We start from the raw sequence: 17,555 nt of genomic DNA on the forward strand, positions 1-17,555 counted from the left end.
GTAGGACACTCATTCAAAACCCTGCATCAACACGTATTGAACATAGCCTATCGCTATTATATGTACCTATTATCTGTTCTGTGGAAGGAAACATAATATTGAATAAACAATGTAAGTCCATTGGTAAATTCTAGATCTGCGATGCATAGTGAGCTCTGTGCAATATGCACTATGTTCAATAGAGACAAAACACGAAACTCTTCTATCATTTATATTTATAAAATATCGTCCATTCATTTTTTCATCGAGCTTTACTTCTGTATGCCATGTTATCGGCTCCAGATCATTGTTATTGTAAAATTACAATACCTATTTTTTTTAATATAATTTAACTGAGGAATTGACTGCGATTCGCTGTCATATCGCCACTTCTCATCTAGAAGAGGATCCGCCGATCAGGTCCTCGCTCTTATTCTGTTTTGACAATTTTGTCAAGCTCTTCCGTCTACCGCTAGGGCACCTCTCAATTCGTCGAAATTCTCAAAGATATCCGCAATTCGCAGCTGTACTCTGTGTCGTTAATATTTAAGGCATTGTACTGCTATATGTACAATGTCCTCAAAAAACATCACATTCATCGCAGAGCTGCGAATCGCTTCTTCCCATGAGGACATCAAATCTTTTACCCATTGTGTGTCCTGTTCTTAGCCTCAGTATCAGCTGAAGCTCATTTCTCTGTTGAACATTGACCTTTGGTGTATTGTGAAGTCATACAGAATATGACTTCGAATCTAAATTCGACCGTAACAGTGTCTTAAAATCGACTCGAGTCCGATAAATATTCCAATAATATTAATTAAAAAATTATTGAAGAATAAACTAGTTCGACTGTACATGTCTGATAAACGTGATCATGATGATCATTGAACAGTGGTGCGTTGACGCAGAGGCCCGACGCACTGACTAGCTTTAGCTGTTTAGAGGTCCTTTTTAAAATCATCTAACGTTTGACTGATTGTATTATATTTAAGTTGGAAAACAAAAAATACTTACTTAATAGTATTAAAAATGCAGGAGAATTAATGATTCTGATTTCGTCAGTCTAATTTCGAATAGATTATGGGAAAAAATATTGCCTGATTTACTTACTTAAATCAGAGAAAGTACACACAGAAAATGTGTATCGGATGACACGTTACGAGCAATGTGACGAACCTATGGTCGTAGTTATTCTGTTAATAAAATTCTTCTTCGTCTTCTTCGGCCATATCCGCCCCTTAGGCCCATTTCAGACGGGACACCGGTGTCGCGCTCGTATATAATATATGAGGCCTTTGTATTCGAATAAAGGGGCCATTGTATTATGTTTATAAATTGGAACATAAAACTGGCTGCGTTAATAAAAACAAATGTATCGGCGGCGTGAGAATGTAGCGTCCGACGGAAAAGTGTACCGGACACGCGTTGACTCATAAAGGCCCCTTTATTCGAATACAAAAGCCTCCTATGTTATATACGAGCGCGACACCGGTGTCCCGTCTGAAACGGGCCTTAGCTGGAGCTAGAGTTGGGTTTCGGGAATTTCCCGACGGGAATTCTCGAGAAATTTTCTGGATTTTCCATCTCGAATCTCGAGAATGGAAATTTTTACATTTCGAGAAATCCCGGATCTCGAGAATCTTTTCTCGGGATTCGGGATTTCTTTATTATCAATTAATATTAATTGAAAAAACGATTTTCATTATGGTAAAAGTGGACCGAAAACACAAAATTTAAGGACTGATCGGGGTATTTAACACAATTAAGCCAACGTCGAATCAAAATGAGCGCAATTTTTGCAACATCAGGGAATTTTGTGTCTCAAAAGCGTACGCGATTGTCAGACGCAGCGATTTACAGTCTGTGTTTTTTGAAATTCTATTTTAATAAGTAATGTTTTAAATTATTTTTGTTTTCCTACTTCTATTATGTTTGCCTTCTTACATAAATAAAATTTGTCTGTTTTTTTGAAATTTCCCGATTTCTTGAGAATTCTTTTCTGGAAATCCCGAATCTCGAGAATTCAAAATTTCATCATTTCGGGAAATCCCGAATCTCGAGATTGAGTTTTTCTCGGGAAATACCCAACTCTAGTCGGAGCACCACGCTCCGCCTCCAAGAATCCCTGTCGCTCGCCAGTCTTCTTGCTTCGTTCCAGGCCAAACCAGCATCCCGTAGCTCCGCCGTATACACACCATAGATAATAAAATTCTTAGGGTCTTGAATTAATTCAAATTTGACGAACCGGTAGATACAACTTACAATCCTAGTCCTGATAGTCAGTGGCAAAGGCGAGTAGATACCTATTCATAGTCTTAATACGTTTTATGAATCATAGATGGAATTAATAGTCAAATTAAAATATTAATACACTTTTGCAGCGTCATTGAACTGCATGACGATGACATTGTGTTATTGTATCGTAGTTATGCATGGCATGCATTAATTTATCTGTCAAATCAAATAGTCTTGTCTTGTCGCGTCACTAGTGAGCCACATACCACACGAAAAAAACATTGTCTGGCAACATCAAGAGAGCTATCATTAAATATTTTTTAGTCAGAAACAGGTTCGTGTCGTGGAGATAAGTCTTTCGCCTTTCGGGTTGCATTTTGATTTTAGTACAACGAATTCAGACCATGGCGAGTGTTGTCAATTTTGGTGCCGGGCCGGCGAAATTACCAGAAGAGGTAAATAATTATTAAATATTCTATAGATACATTATTAATTCCATTTTATTTACTCTAAAAAACAAACAAACTCTTACAGTGTGTATACCTAGTTTAATTTTCGTAAAACAACAAGATACGTAATGTGATTTATTGAATGATTATGAATTAAAACTAACAAGTGATAATTTTAAATAAATAATAATAAATTTAAATTTTATCAATGTGTAGAATAGTTAGTTAGTTAATATAGTTTTAGGTATCTACCTAAGATACAATGTATGATAATTATGTAGGTATTTATTCGCATAATTTCAATACCTACGTTTCTACGATTATTAATTTAAATAATCGTGTGCTGATTATTATAATATAAAGTTATAATAGGTACCAACAAACTAAATATTATTAGAAGTTGAATTGTTTAAATAGGTAGGTAGTAAAAATGTACCTAAATCGAAACTGATTTTTTAATGTACCTGCCTACGTATCGCGAATAATAAAATATCCAGTGCTTGAATAAGAATGTTATATTTTATTATGATAATATATCCTATGAATGTACATGTTACGCCGAAAGTGCGAAATTGACTATTACATGAAATGGGCAAAATTTTGTCTAATTCATGTAATAGTCAAGCCTGTTGCCTTATTCATGAATTAGGTAAATTATCTGCCGAGTGCGTGAATTCGCCAGGGTATGGAATTCTTAAACTGTCAACATGACAGTAGAAAAAGTAAATTTAATACGGATGGTTTTATTAGTTATATATATTAGTTATAATTGTACATAATATAATATTATTATTATTAGGTTAGGTAAGGTTTTGTAATTCTGAATTCAACTGAATGTCCATTTTGAGGTTAGCTAACAAGTGTCAACAAACTATCAAATCATACTATCACAAACAAACAATCGACCATTGCACGATCGATACCCAAGCACGAATCAAATCGCGAAAATACCTAATGAAATTCTTCCGTTATCATATTATAGTTCTAGATTTTTTGGGCATAGTAAATGGATATGAACGTCATTGTAGTTATTGATTGGTATATTTTTATATAATCAATGACATTTGACACATTTGGTTTAGTTGCAAAAAACACCACCGTAGCGCTACTATCTAATTTGCCTAATGCATGAACTAGGCAGAAAAATTACTGCCGAATTCACGCACTTGGCAGATATTTTGCCTAATTCATGAATAAGGCAACGGGTTTGCATTTTTCATGATTTAGGCAAAATTTTGCCGATTTCATGTAATGGTCAATTTCGCACATTCGGCGTAACATATATATTATTTATTCGGTACCTACTATGATAATAATGTTATTATTATTTAACAAGTATTAAAAAACAAACTAGTATAATTATTATTATAACTGCCCCCACGTCGGTGTAATACGAGAGCATGTGCTCAAAATCCGTTTGGATTTAAATTTGAAGAAATCCAAAGCAATTATCTGCTATTTTTAAATTCATTTGCTATTATTTAATTTATCCATATAAGTACGTATGTACATACTTCTCAAATATTTTTACCTAGGTACGTCAACACTCTCACGAACTGTGAATACAAAAATGATAACACTTTTTTACAATTTTTTTTCTCTTCAAGAGTTTCGGATTTCAGTTGTTGGTTATTAATATTTACATAGTATTATCCAATTTTTGCAGACGATAAAATGGGCACAAGGGAACTCATAAATAATGGGAACTGAAATACCTAACTGGTGTGGAGTTACAGGCAACCGATCTCGAGTGTGGAAGAATTCTCTCTCAACCATGTCCGATCCTATTAAGATCATAATATGGGCCTCCACAGGGTGGAGGTTTGTATTAACAGATTTAGTTTTTACGAGAAATTGTATCAACCACTTGCTCAAGCCATTAGGTCCATACTCTGACTCATACACACATCGAAAATATGTGTAGGTACTTGCCAGACTCAGGACTCGAATGCGGCACCCACGACTATTGGCCGACGCTTAAACCGCGCGTCCACCATGAGTTTACGAATAATGAAGATAAAATTGTGTCAAGAATACGCTTATTCTTCGTTCTGAGAACTGCTCTCGGTTTATTCACTGACGCTCATTCAATATTGGTGTATTTACTGTATTTAAAGGTTGAAACACACACTATTGCACGTCCATAATGTGTGGTTCATTATCGTAGGATACTCACACATTCAAAACTCTGCGTCAATGTAGTGTATTGGGGGCTATTGGAATTTTATTTATTAATCTGTTCTGTGGTAGGCACATTCTAAACACCTCTAATTAAATAGGTACTTAATACACAGGTAGGTACCCAAAGTACCTACGGCCATTTTCAAAAGATCAATTTATTATTTGGTCTGATTCTTTCGGTCAGTTACATATATGTATACCTAACTTTATAAAAGCAAATTTTCTGTTTTTTTTCATCTAAAAAATGGCTAGAATAGTTAGTTTCCGAAAAAAAGTATTCCGGTGGTTTTATGCCTAAGTAAGTACTCTGTAAAACTGCAATCAGATTGAAGTGAAAATAATAAACGTCATGGAATAGTCCAATACCCATGTAAATATGCGCACTTTTATTTGGTCGCTATTTTTGCTTTCCGATCCACTTTGAGCACTGCGTTTTTTCCGCCGAGCAGGGTCAGGTGGGATCACAGGTAAACGGTAGACAGTACAATAATACCTACTTTAAAGCCAAAGGCTTGTTTGAGGCTAGACGATTATCACAAGTATTTTACCTACCTACACATTATTACAAGAAGCAAAATTTAATGTTTATTTTATGAATTCAATCTAGGAACTACAAGACTCTTTGTCCTTTTTCAAAACCCGCTATAACACTTTTTTGAAATAATTAAGATCGTTATTAAAATCTCTACATGAAAATTTTATCGCCTCTTTCAAAAGCCGCTACGATTAACTGTCATTTATGAAACAAAATCAACGTGTCTATCAAATTCCGCTATAACACTACTGAAACATTCAAAAAACTTTTTAGTTCAAAAAGTTTTTGTTGATTTTCTCAACATAATGAAAAAGTGTTATAGCGGGTTTTGAAACTCAGCGACACCTATCGCCTATAGTAAATATTGCAGATTAAAAAAATATTACTCACGTCGGAAATTAGATGTTCTACTTAATTATTCACCTTTTGATCACCTTTTGTTTTAGTAGGTACCTACCAACATTTCGCGATGTATCCAGGAGGATTGGTCTGGTGAAGAACTTGGAGAAATCCCGGTAGGCCGATGAGTCCCACATGGATTAAAAGAAACCCTCACTCGAATAAAATTATTAAAAATTCTAAAAAATGCACTATAATATCAGGCATGTCCAGGGGTCGAAATGGACCGGAGCGCATCGGAGCGCCGTTCCGGTTCGTGGAATCTGTAAAGCTATCGTTCCGTTTCGTGGTTAAAATATTTTGACCGTCTGAGCTAGATATGCCATATAACAAAAAATCTAGCACATTTATGTTCATAAAATATCCATAAAATTTGATAACCATGTTAATATCCTCAGAAAATTTTCGAGCGCTCCGGTTCGTAAACTTTTCTATTTCGAGCGCTGGCCGCATGTCCAACTTCAAGTTGGCTGTGATCTACTACCCTGTATCAAAACTGGCCGTTATTAACTGGCAAACTATTAACATACTGTACGCGACGGTCATGGCCCCCACAAGGAAGGAGGCTGCCAGAGCTCTAAGCTAGGGGGGCCAGGCTTAAAAGGAGCTCGTCATGGCGGATCGACAAGCTAAGTGAGATAAACACATCACAAAATTGCACCAGTAGTAAAAAAACCTGCTATTTCACTTCAAGCATACTGATATTTAAGATTATGTGATTAGGCAATGCAATTTTTGATTATTGTCTGTCGATTTTCGACAACTCCATAATTCAAGTACTATACAACCTCTTTGGGTCGTATAGTACTGACATAAAATTCATGTCTAAACAAAACATGGTTTTTGACAGTTTACAGGAAGCCACGGCAAACAAATTTTGAAAATAGCCGATAATATACTGGATTATTTGTTAGGTTAGGTTAGGTCTTCATTCTTGAATTCATGAATTTTGCCAAAATCAGTGATGACCGTATATACTATATATGGTCATTTCTTTCGGATAAGAAAGCTCACGGCAAACTGTGCTACGGTAAAATGTAATATGTACAATTTACATGTAACCGGTGCCATGGCTACGGTAATGAAACATAAAGCCTCTATTTTACACGAATTCACGTCTTCTCTTTCTCTCACTCCTGCGGTAGGCCCTGCATATACGAATGGAATGATACGAGGTTACAAGGGGTTCCTCATGGTTAATTTGAAAACGACTCTCATGTAAGCAGATTAAGGAAATAAGTATTGGAATGATTGATGCTTCCCCTTCAAAATCTCAATGAATTTATATTATATTATTACTGTTGGGAATGGTGGATTGTTTTGAGGATCGTAAATAAGCAACGTAGTTTTAATATACGATTAACTTTATTTATATTAAACTGCATGAATATTATTATACAGAAAGATCACATTTTATATGCGCATGTTACAAATAACCGATGAGAACTAAATACTATCACGCCACACACACAGGTGCGGCGTAAGAGGGGAAGAAGAATCTGTCTCCCTCTTACAAACAATAATCGGTATCTAGCAGAGTCGCGCAGCGAGCGCTAGATGTAAACACGTACTTCTATATTCCTATATTATTAATTATATTATTTAATTATATTGTAATATTATTCTATTAGACGGCTATCTCTCAACAATTAAAACTGAATGTACACGCTTTTTACATTGTCATGCATGGCCCCCACATCCTGAAGCGGGCCCCCAGACCAGGCAGTGTGACATTCAACAGTAGTGTTTTCCAAATAGTGTTCTAGGTAAAATTAAGGGAATTCAGTGTATTTTTAGCGATTTATTTTTATTTTTTAATACATCTACTTGAATTATTATCGAGTTGTCGACACACATCCATCAACATAAAACAATCAAAAATTGCATCGCACAACCTAATGTTTAAAAACATAGTGCCGTAGTGACTTTTTTACTATTAAAACAAATTTGTGATGTGCGTTGAACAAATTTATTTGGTCGACCCACCACGCCGGGCCCCCAGGCTAAAGCCATGCAGTATAATCAACCAAAATTGGACATGTCTGCACTAATGTATGTATTAACAAACATTATTTGTGGTGAAAAAAACTACAATGAATTGTTTTTATATTGTTTTTACAGGTGCTGATCAATATTCAAAAGGAATTAATCCAATATGGTGATTCCAAGATAAGTGTGATGGAAATGAGCCACCGTTCAGCACAGTATATGAAAATAAACGATGAAGCCATTAATCTCACCAGAGAACTTATGTATGATTTTTTTAATTATTTACCTACCGTCTGCCATAGGCAAGTGTCCCAGTGTTGAGGTCCGCAGGGGTATATAAACAATCCATCTGAAGTGGATACCTATAATGAAATTTAAAAATTTCATTAGTTTATTATCTACCACAATCAAAGAGATTGGACTCCTCCCACAGAAGGAGCACACAAATGTCAGTGCGTACTCGTTTTGTGAGCCAAAGTTGTATCATAATGAAATTAGGTACACTTTGCTGCAAATGGACCGTACTCGGACATAAAAACCCCACTGAGTATTTTTTTTATCAATACTTAGCTTACAACCAATTTATGATAAACGTATTTTCATTATAAAAAGACCACAATACATTTTAGAGCACTCTGCATATTATGTAGGTATCGGTGCACTAAATAATATTGAGAAATGCATCTTCTTTCACATGTTTCAGCTTCGTGACTACAAAACAAAATGATTTATATAAGTGAAAAACTTATTAATTAATTGTATTTTTTGACCCTTTTGTGTAGCCTAATATCCCTTATCTTCAAATTTCTCATATTGCATTGTCCTTGATCACTCTTAGTGAGCCTTCACTTCACTTTTGGATCACTAAGCCGGTGAAATTGGTCCTGATTATAAATTGTTTCAGACTTTCATGGTTGTTTGTTGTATTAGGTTTCTGGGTTGTCATCGTGTGTTCTTCCTCTTTCTTTCAATGTTTTGTGCACGTTGTAGAGGCCATTATCAAAAGAGAACAACGCCAATCAAGGCAATTTTTGGTCCATTGGCATATATTATATTTGTGTCGCTGAGTTTCAAAACCCGCTATAACACTTTTTTGAAATAATTAAGATATATATATTGCTGGATTCGTTATTAAAATCTCTACATGAAAATTTTATCGCCTCTTTCAAAAGCCGCTACGATTAACTGTTATTTATGAAACAAAATCAATGTGTCTATCAAATCCCGCCATAACACTACTGAAACATTGAAAAACCTTTTTAGTTCAAAAAGTTTTTGTTGATTTTCTCAATGAAAAAATGTTATAGCAGGTTTTGAAACTCAGCGACACATTTCAATGAAAACTGTTATTTCTGTTAATAGTAACTTTAGCTGAACAGCGACAATGTTTTATTTTATATAAATTAGTCTTTTCACCAAGAATTAATTATTAAATTAGACAGTGTCCTTTTAATAATTTGTTTCTCTTATACACACGCTTATTAAAACAATAGCATGTGCCATGCTTATTCATCAATAAAATTAATAATTCTATTATGTTGGTACACTCTGTAGGTATATTTTGAAGTCTGGAGGTTAACTTTTTGAACTTAATTCGTCAACAGAGATAACACTATACAGCTATTAAAACAAAAATTATCAATAAACACATACCTACCTATGTAGATTGTTTGAAGGTATATTGATTTTATGTCATTAATTTTCATTGAGTGAACAAAACATAATAATCTCCTATATTATCGTCTCTGTTCTGGCAGAACACACTAACAAGAATATTAGTTTTGAGCAATTTGACTTTGAAGTTGTTAGAATGTTTGAAATGATCTATCATGTGAGTTTATTAAGTAATCGTAAAAAAGATGACTTTAAAATAAAGACTGTTTATTTATTAAGACGGTTTCCAGACGGTAAAGTTTGAAATAAGGAACATTTTGGTATAACTAACTCAATATGTCATTTTTTCGAATTAGTGTCTTCTGCCAGAACAGTGACGTTATGTTTACTAATGATTTATGAGTCATAACTGAAATGACAATTTTTTTTAAAAAGGGTTGTTTTTGCATATATTTTCTGTTCATTTACATTACACCTCACAGTAAAACCCTCAATGTTTCATAAATCATCAAAATTAAATATTTAATTATATGAATCTCTGATGCATCATGTTTTATTTTAATAAAACCAAATACCTCCAGTATATTGTGGGTTGCTGCCAAAAGTTGATAAGTCGATAATTTAGGTATGTAGAGTTAACAATGGATTGTGTCTATATATAAATATGTATGCTAGAAAAAAAATTCAAGGCCATCCGATATATAGAACATGCACATAAAGCACAACGTAATCAGCATTATACCTACCTGATTTTGGAGGACATGTCGAACTTTCAAATTGTAATTGCTCCATAACATGATTTCGAGACTTACCAACTTTTGGCAGTAACCCCACGATAATATGATGGTACATACTAAAATTTGTTTAATTTATTTTTTAGGAACATTCCAGAAAATTATAAAATACTGTTTATGCAAGGCGGGGCAACGGGAATATTTGCAGCCATACCGTTAAATTTAATTTCTAAGACAGGTGTTGCCGATTATGTTGTTACAGGTGAGAAAAATATTTTTATAGATTATTTAGATGAAATGTGTCTTAAGTATGGAAATTATCCAGCTACTAAAGGGCCTCCTCTTCAATAGACCAGAAAGGAAAAGGAGGGCCTGAATCAAGCATGCACAAAGAAAAAGGTTTTGTGGGGGGTCCATTTTGAAAAATATCCATAATACTATTTTATTGATTTTTTAAGACAGCAGGAGGAGACGGGGTTAACAAGTGTCACTTATTTATACATTTACCCCGCCTACCACTTGCAGCTTCTTCTTGATTCAATCGTGGAATACCACACTTTTCCGGGTACATTCCTCACACCAAAACACTACGCACTTCGAGTCTACCGGTAAACACCTAGCCTGCAGGTATATCTAAGGATGTGGACCTACAAGCTATTGCAAACTGTTTCATCTACAAGTGTCTATCGAATACGCGTGACTTAATTCTTAAGATCGTCAGTGTCCGTTTGTGTCATCGCGCTGCTGTCTTGTTTTTTAGACGTGTCGCATTGGAATATTGAAACAACCATTGTATGAGACTGAGAAGGCTGTTCGACAGCCAAATCATCCAGGCCATGAAGTCATGACAAAGATGAAGAAATATTTTTTTTCCATTCCTGGGGGGGTTCGGATCTGAAGACCCACCCTTGTGCGTGCACCTGGCCGGAATATCTAGACTGCAATGATTGTACAGTGAATGATACAGCATCCGTTAGGCTTGAAAGAGCTTCCGGCAGACTGAGGGGAATGGAAATGTTTCTTGTAGGCAGCCAAGATCTACATTCGGTTGTAGTGATGTTGATGATGATGATGATAATTAAGACAAGACATTCCTGTACAATGTGATTGAGCTATTTGTTAGCTACATGTTCATTGATGTTGGCCTGAGTTATTTAGTTGAAAAATCCTGTAAAATCATTGCATCCATTGTTTCAGTTAAGGAATCAGAAATGCCAAAATAACGATGTTAATATCTGTACTCTTTACCAACTTAACTATGATTCATTCTTTCAGTAAATGTGTTCAAATGTGATAATAGAAATAGTATATAGGACTCCTGCTATATTCATAGTCTATATTATTTGGTAATTTTACACTTAGAAATATTAATTTTGAATATCATTATAATTTGGTATTGTTTCAGGGACTTGGTCGTCAAAAGCAGCAAAAGAAGCTGAGAAATATGGCAAAGTGAACATGGTGATTCCAAAAATGAGCAAATACCAAAGTATTCCCTCAGAAGACACGTGGAAACTCGATCCTAAAGCGTCATACGTTCATATTTGCTTCAATGAGACGGTTCATGGTATGCTCTCCACTAACTCCACTCCTTGCAATAGAATGCCAGTTGAACATGCAGAGAATTCGGAGGTTCTTTTCTACTCTGTTTAGCCAATGGAGTAGTGTGTTCTTCTGGTTTAGTCGATGTTAAGCGCTTTGCTGCTGATTGTTCATGCTTTTTATGTTACCCACTCAGCAGCATCAAACCTGCGCCGGCATACTCCATTTTAAAAAATTGTCCTAAAGATCTTTCTGAATATCATGCGCTCAAGTACTATCAATTCCTGACAACCAGTAAAGCGCATGGTCCGTGTCTCAGTCCCGTCTGACAGTATCGGTCTCTCAGAATTTTGTATAGTCATTGATCGGATATATATTATGTAATTAAATTTTTCTTATTAATCTTTTTTCCAATATAGGTGTGGAATTTCCATTTATTCCGGATACAAAAGGTGTACCATTGATCGCAGACATGTCCTCGAACATCATGACAAGAAAATTAGATATTTCAAAGGTAAAGTATTTTTATTGATATTTGACATTAAAAAAATAAAGAATTCTTCTATTATCGTAAAACCAAATAATGTACAAAATTTCTTGTATTCAAATTCCAGTTTGGTCAAAAATTTCATGTGGTGTATCTTAATTAACATGTGTATTTGAATCCATGACATGGGTCTCTGTGATGTGATCATTATTATCACGAGCACGACGATCTGAGGTGGGTTCTGGTTTCCTTCAATAACTCTCGTCACCTATTGCTATCCAAAATAGCCATATTCTAATTCAGTACCCTAAGTATATGTCAATCATCGGTATCTCTATATCTTGTCAGCATGTTTTTGGTCTGCCATTTTTTCTTGGATTACTTAATTGAGATTATTTTATGTGACGGTTTATTGTCGTTAATACGGTGCAGATAACCTCGCCCGCATAGTCTTTCAATCCAGATTGATTGCACTGCATTGTAATGTTAAGTTTGACAGTTAAAAATTATAAAAACTTTTCTTGTTTTACAGTTTGCCGTTATTTATGCAGGAGCCCAAAAGAACATTGGTCCGGCAGGAGTTACTCTTGTAATTATTAGAGAAGATCTGATAGGCCATGCAATGCCGACCACGCCTTCAATTCTTGATTTTTCTGCCATTGCTAAGGAAAATTCCATCTACAATACCCCTCCGTGTTTCACGTAAGTTAATTTAATTATAGTCAAACTACTTACGAAACCCTCTGCGGCGACCATAAATCGACTGCCGTCAGTTTCATGATGAAATAATATGGTTTCTTAAATCTTCATTTTTGTTTAAAGTTATTGATATTTTTTTTCATTATTTTCTTGCTGGGACAAATTCGGAATACTTTCTTTTCAACTTGCTTTTGAAACTATATTATTAATTTTTTTGCAATTAAACATGTGAAAAAAATGCTGTAGACTGACGTCTGACGTTCACGCTTCGTTAAGCATCACAGCTGAAGAGGCTACCAATACCTACCTAAATACCTAATAAAGCAGCCCGATGGATTCTATACTTATCGACCGCTAACTAGGGTAGGTTTGTATCAAAGTATTAGCAGTTATTGTAACAATTACAATAAGTTGATTGTAATTGTTGCAATAAGTGCTATATTTTAACAGCACCTCTCTTGTATGTGATATAATTTAGAGTGAGATAGACAGTTGACTGTTTAGACGGCTAACTTATTGTAACAATTATAACACCTCAATACAAATATGTAATAAATACTATCACTTTATCACTTTAGCGGTTGATAGTCGCCGTGTGTATAGAATAGACCCACTGAGGTTGTTAAGTGCACATTGTGTATGATTGTTTGATACTGCATTTTCCCAACGGTTTGCAACTAGCTTGGCGACTAATATCACATGACATACTTTTGTCTGTCTCTTCATTCATTGGTTACTATTGTGATCTTTCCACATTATGCCCAACATGCAGTTTTCCATGCTATCTATCCACATAGATTTTTGATTTCCCTAACATTAAGTGTATATATTTGACACGCATTCACACGAGCACTGATACCACACATAACGTGAGTCTAATACTACAAGGTTCTAAGTGTTCGTCCTTGAAAAAACAAATCCAACAAAGAAGTAGTATTCTAAGCTGCCTCATTGTTACTTTTGTTTCTCCAAGGACAAACACTTAGAACCTTGTAGTTATCCACTCGCGATAAGTTCAAAACTTTATGTTTTTGACACCAATGGGAAGTCACCTGAAGATACTTTTTAGCATCCAATTGCCATCTCTGTAATAATAAGAATAAATATAATAATATATTGTTTACTTTTAAGGATATACGTAACTGGAGAAGTGTTCAAGTGGATTAAAAAAAATGGCGGCGTGGAAGGAATGGAAAAACTTGCCATCAAGAAGTCCACGCTGCTTTACGATTTGATCGACAAGTCTAACGGATTCTACGTGTGCCCCGTTGAGAAGAGTGTAAGGAGTCGAATGAACGTACCATTCAGAATTGGCGGAGAGGATGGGAACTCACAACTCGAAGAGAGTTTTGTCAAAGGGGCATCACAGCTTGGAATGTTACAGTTAAAGGGACATAGGTAAATAGTCAACATATATATTATTTCATAAAATTCAAAACGAGTAATTTGTTCTGTTACAAGTAGGTTATCGATATCTACCACAGACGTCCAAAAAAGCCTTCTCTACTGAATGAAGACAAAATATATTATGAAAATGATACTGAAGAACACATTTCGGTTATATTTTTGTAGCACATTTCACTATTTTACAACGTTTTTATTAGGTTCTATTCTTATTTGTCCGGTGGTTGTTTATCCGGTACAAATCTCGCAATCGATTTTTAACTAACTTCCTGACTAGCTAGACATTTGAAACTCTTAGAATATATCAGAACACGATGCCAATGCATTTTTTTAATACTTTTAGCCATCTTTAAGTAGAATTGAATTCATTTTCAGTTAATTCTGTTTTGTATGAAAAGTTATTTCGGAAGAAATCCGTAATCCAATCCACTATTATTGGTTGCTAGGGGTCTGGGGTCTTAGCAACTAAATTATTAATACATACGTGCGTTAATATGGAAATCAATATGAATGTCAAAATGACGTTTCAGTATTATTTCTATCAAGTACAAATTTTTTTGATTGTTTAATAACTCATTCGCTGCTGACTAGATAATGACTTTTTAATTACCACCTTTAAAATGCACGTTCATTACATCGATCGGCCGCCTGGTCATTGCGCGCCAGGTGCGTCTTCAGCGTCCAAAGTATTAAGCTAGTCAAGTCAAGTTTATATTATGATTCAACATAAAATTTAAAAACGTTGTATTTAAAAAGTTCTTTTTATCTTGTAATTATTTTCTTGCATTAGTCAAAATTTGCAAGCCCAGATTCCGGGCTCAAATTCTGGCCTGGAAAATTCACATGTTGTTTGTCAATATGTGTTAGTACCCAGAGTATGGATCTAATATGATGGGCAAGTGGCTTACATCTATTTCTTGCAGAAACAATTCGTAAGTACAACCTCCACTCTGTGGAGGCCCATATCATCGGTCCCTATTAAAAAAGTCAGATCTGAAATTTTGTCATTTTCAGATTATTACGTAAAAGTTATTTAAACACTTTAAACATTTATACCACAATCACAGTTTTGAAAAATTTCGAGATATTCAAGTTAAAAATGACGGATCTACCGAAAGTGTCCGAATAACAATGTCGGTTCTTACCAACCGACATTGTTGGCTGGGCGTGGGTGAGCAAGATGTGTCGGATCTGACAGTTGCTGCTATGTTCACCGGACAGACGGATGTTTTTATAAACGTTTAGAAAAGTTTCTATAACCCCTATTTTTATTCATTATGGCAAGCAATAGGTCACAAAGAATATTTGATGAAACATCTTTGATTGCTCATACTGAAAAATAGCATTTTGCAGATCCGACTTTTTTAATAGGGACCGACGATATGATCCTCATGGGATCAAACATGCTGATGTAATGTAATTCGTATGATTTTAAATGAAAATGGCACAATAAGATGATATGTAGGAGTGAAGAGTGAAAATGAGAAACTATTGGTGAAGAGAAGAATCGTCAAATTGACTGCTTAATGTGCAAATCAACTAACTGCACTTTTGACCAAAAATGAGATTATGTTATAAAGCATGTTTCCTATGCTCACACAAAATTTCAAACTTCTAAACCTATAAATAAATGCGTTAGCGTTCTTCACACAAAACAGCCAACTGCAGGTGCCAAATTTCCAATATCGTAAATGGAACAACTCCGTTTTTTATATATAAAAGGGACGCTTAAATAGTGTATTAATTCATAGTGCAGCTTATTTAAAAAAAAAAATAATGTTCAAGTGTATTTTTGAAGTGTTAAATTCCGCTCGATAGTTGGATTATTAAGTTTTTTCTCTTTCCTGAACAATTTGTCCAAATGGAGTTAGCTGGCTTGCAGATTAAGTAGTCGAAATGGCTTATCAATCTAGAATTTAATCGAGATTACTCACGTATTACACAAATTCATGTATTCAGCAGGTGTGCAAATATTTAAATGAACAATTACAAATATATCAAACACATGTCATTGGTATTGAAAAATAAAAATAAAGATGGTATAAACGAGCTGTCATGTTTTAGTTCTAATACGCCAACTTATTATTTTGCTCTGCTACCAAATCTACCACATAAAAGCATTCTAAAATGCCTTCTAGAATATTACGATTGGTTAAGGTTACGTACCGGGTCTAGGGCATAAAGACAACTGGGTGCCACGCAATCGAATGAAATTCGAAAATAAATAGTAGTTCGTGAATTATAGGTGCTTTTAAAATATGTATTTAATATTATTATCTATATTTAAATTAATATATTATTAATTAATACTTGGTGAGAATTTAAATATGCACACGTAAAATAATGATTTAATTATGCATATGCTTCAAACGAGAAGAAAGTTCTTTTATTTTTATAAGAACGTCTATTTCATTCAGTATGGCGCCCAGTTGTCCCATTCACTATGTACCCCTATAGTCAAACACTGCATTATATCAATGAAAAGTGTTAAGCAATGATATTTTTTCTCTTTCAGATCTGTGGGAGGCATTCGAGTTTCATTGTATAACGCTATATCTTTGGCAAATGTTGAGCTGATATTGAAATACATGAAAGAGTTTCAAGAAAACCACGCGTGATCTATTGACACATATTTAATTATAAACTTCTTTGTCTGACTATAAATCAAATTAATATTGTCGACCAATACTGTTGAAGGGATTTTTTTAATTAAATAAATAACAACTATTGAAAAATATATCAGTTCATTTTATTTTCCATACACACATTTTAACAACACATGTAAGCATCTTTCATTATATTACGTTATGAACTGTAATATTCAGTATACACAAACACATGTACATACTATTAATATAACATTCAATTAAAAAAATAACCATAAATCGATGAAATAATTATTTTTTTTTAAGTAGAATATGACTGAAGAAATAATTAATTTATCAGTAACAATAATTAACATCTGCTAAATGTTAAATTTGAGTAAAAATTTGTTCAGTAGTAATAATTAAATAATATTATGCAGGGAGTTATATAATTTATAATACTAATTCGTCCCATAAGATCCTATGCAAATTCAATTATTTAAATTTATTACCTATACAAAAAAATAAAGACTGATGAAAAGTATTTAAATATAAGGCAACATGAATATTAATTTATAATTAATAATGTGTAGTAATTAAAAGAGTGAAAAATAAAGAAATAACATTAAAATATGACTTCATTACTAAAAAAAAAAGATTATCGATTATTGAATTTATTATTGATTTGTAATACTTAATTAATTTACTTCAAAAAAAAAAAAT

General features: G+C 34.1%; 1 protein-coding gene across 1 annotated transcript; it reads left to right on the plus strand.

The window, feature by feature from the left end:
* Window positions 1–2,542: 2,542 nt before the first annotated feature.
* LOC147078863 (phosphoserine aminotransferase) lies at window positions 2,543–16,984 on the plus strand. The gene is made up of 8 exons (XM_085950575.1): window positions 2,543–2,669; window positions 7,900–8,030; window positions 10,262–10,377; window positions 11,521–11,682; window positions 12,077–12,171; window positions 12,677–12,846; window positions 13,975–14,241; window positions 16,763–16,984. Exons 1-8 carry the CDS (start codon window positions 2,619–2,621, stop codon window positions 16,863–16,865), a joined length of 1,095 nt encoding a protein of 364 aa, XP_085806701.1. The 5' UTR covers window positions 2,543–2,618; the 3' UTR covers window positions 16,866–16,984.
* Window positions 16,985–17,555: the final 571 nt, after the last annotated feature.

This window comes from Rhyacophila brunnea, unplaced genomic scaffold (assembly GCF_057557595.1).
Source record: "Rhyacophila brunnea isolate RB1 unplaced genomic scaffold, BYU_Rbru_1.0 scaffold_10, whole genome shotgun sequence".
Lineage (NCBI taxonomy): Eukaryota > Metazoa > Arthropoda > Insecta > Trichoptera > Rhyacophilidae > Rhyacophila > Rhyacophila brunnea.

What these genes read in the sequence shown, in the direction of transcription:
- LOC147078863 (XM_085950575.1), top strand. Translation starts at nt 2,619, where the DNA reads ATGGCGAGTGTTGTCAATTTTGGTGCCGGGCCGGCGAAATTACCAGAA. An exon ending in CGGCGAAATTACCAGAAGAG is followed by an intron (nt 2,670 to 7,899) that starts GTAAATAATTAT and finishes TTGTTTTTACAG; the next exon opens with GTGCTGATCAATATTCAAAA. An exon ending in CTTCAATGAGACGGTTCATG is followed by an intron (nt 11,683 to 12,076) that starts GTATGCTCTCCA and finishes TTTCCAATATAG; the next exon opens with GTGTGGAATTTCCATTTATT.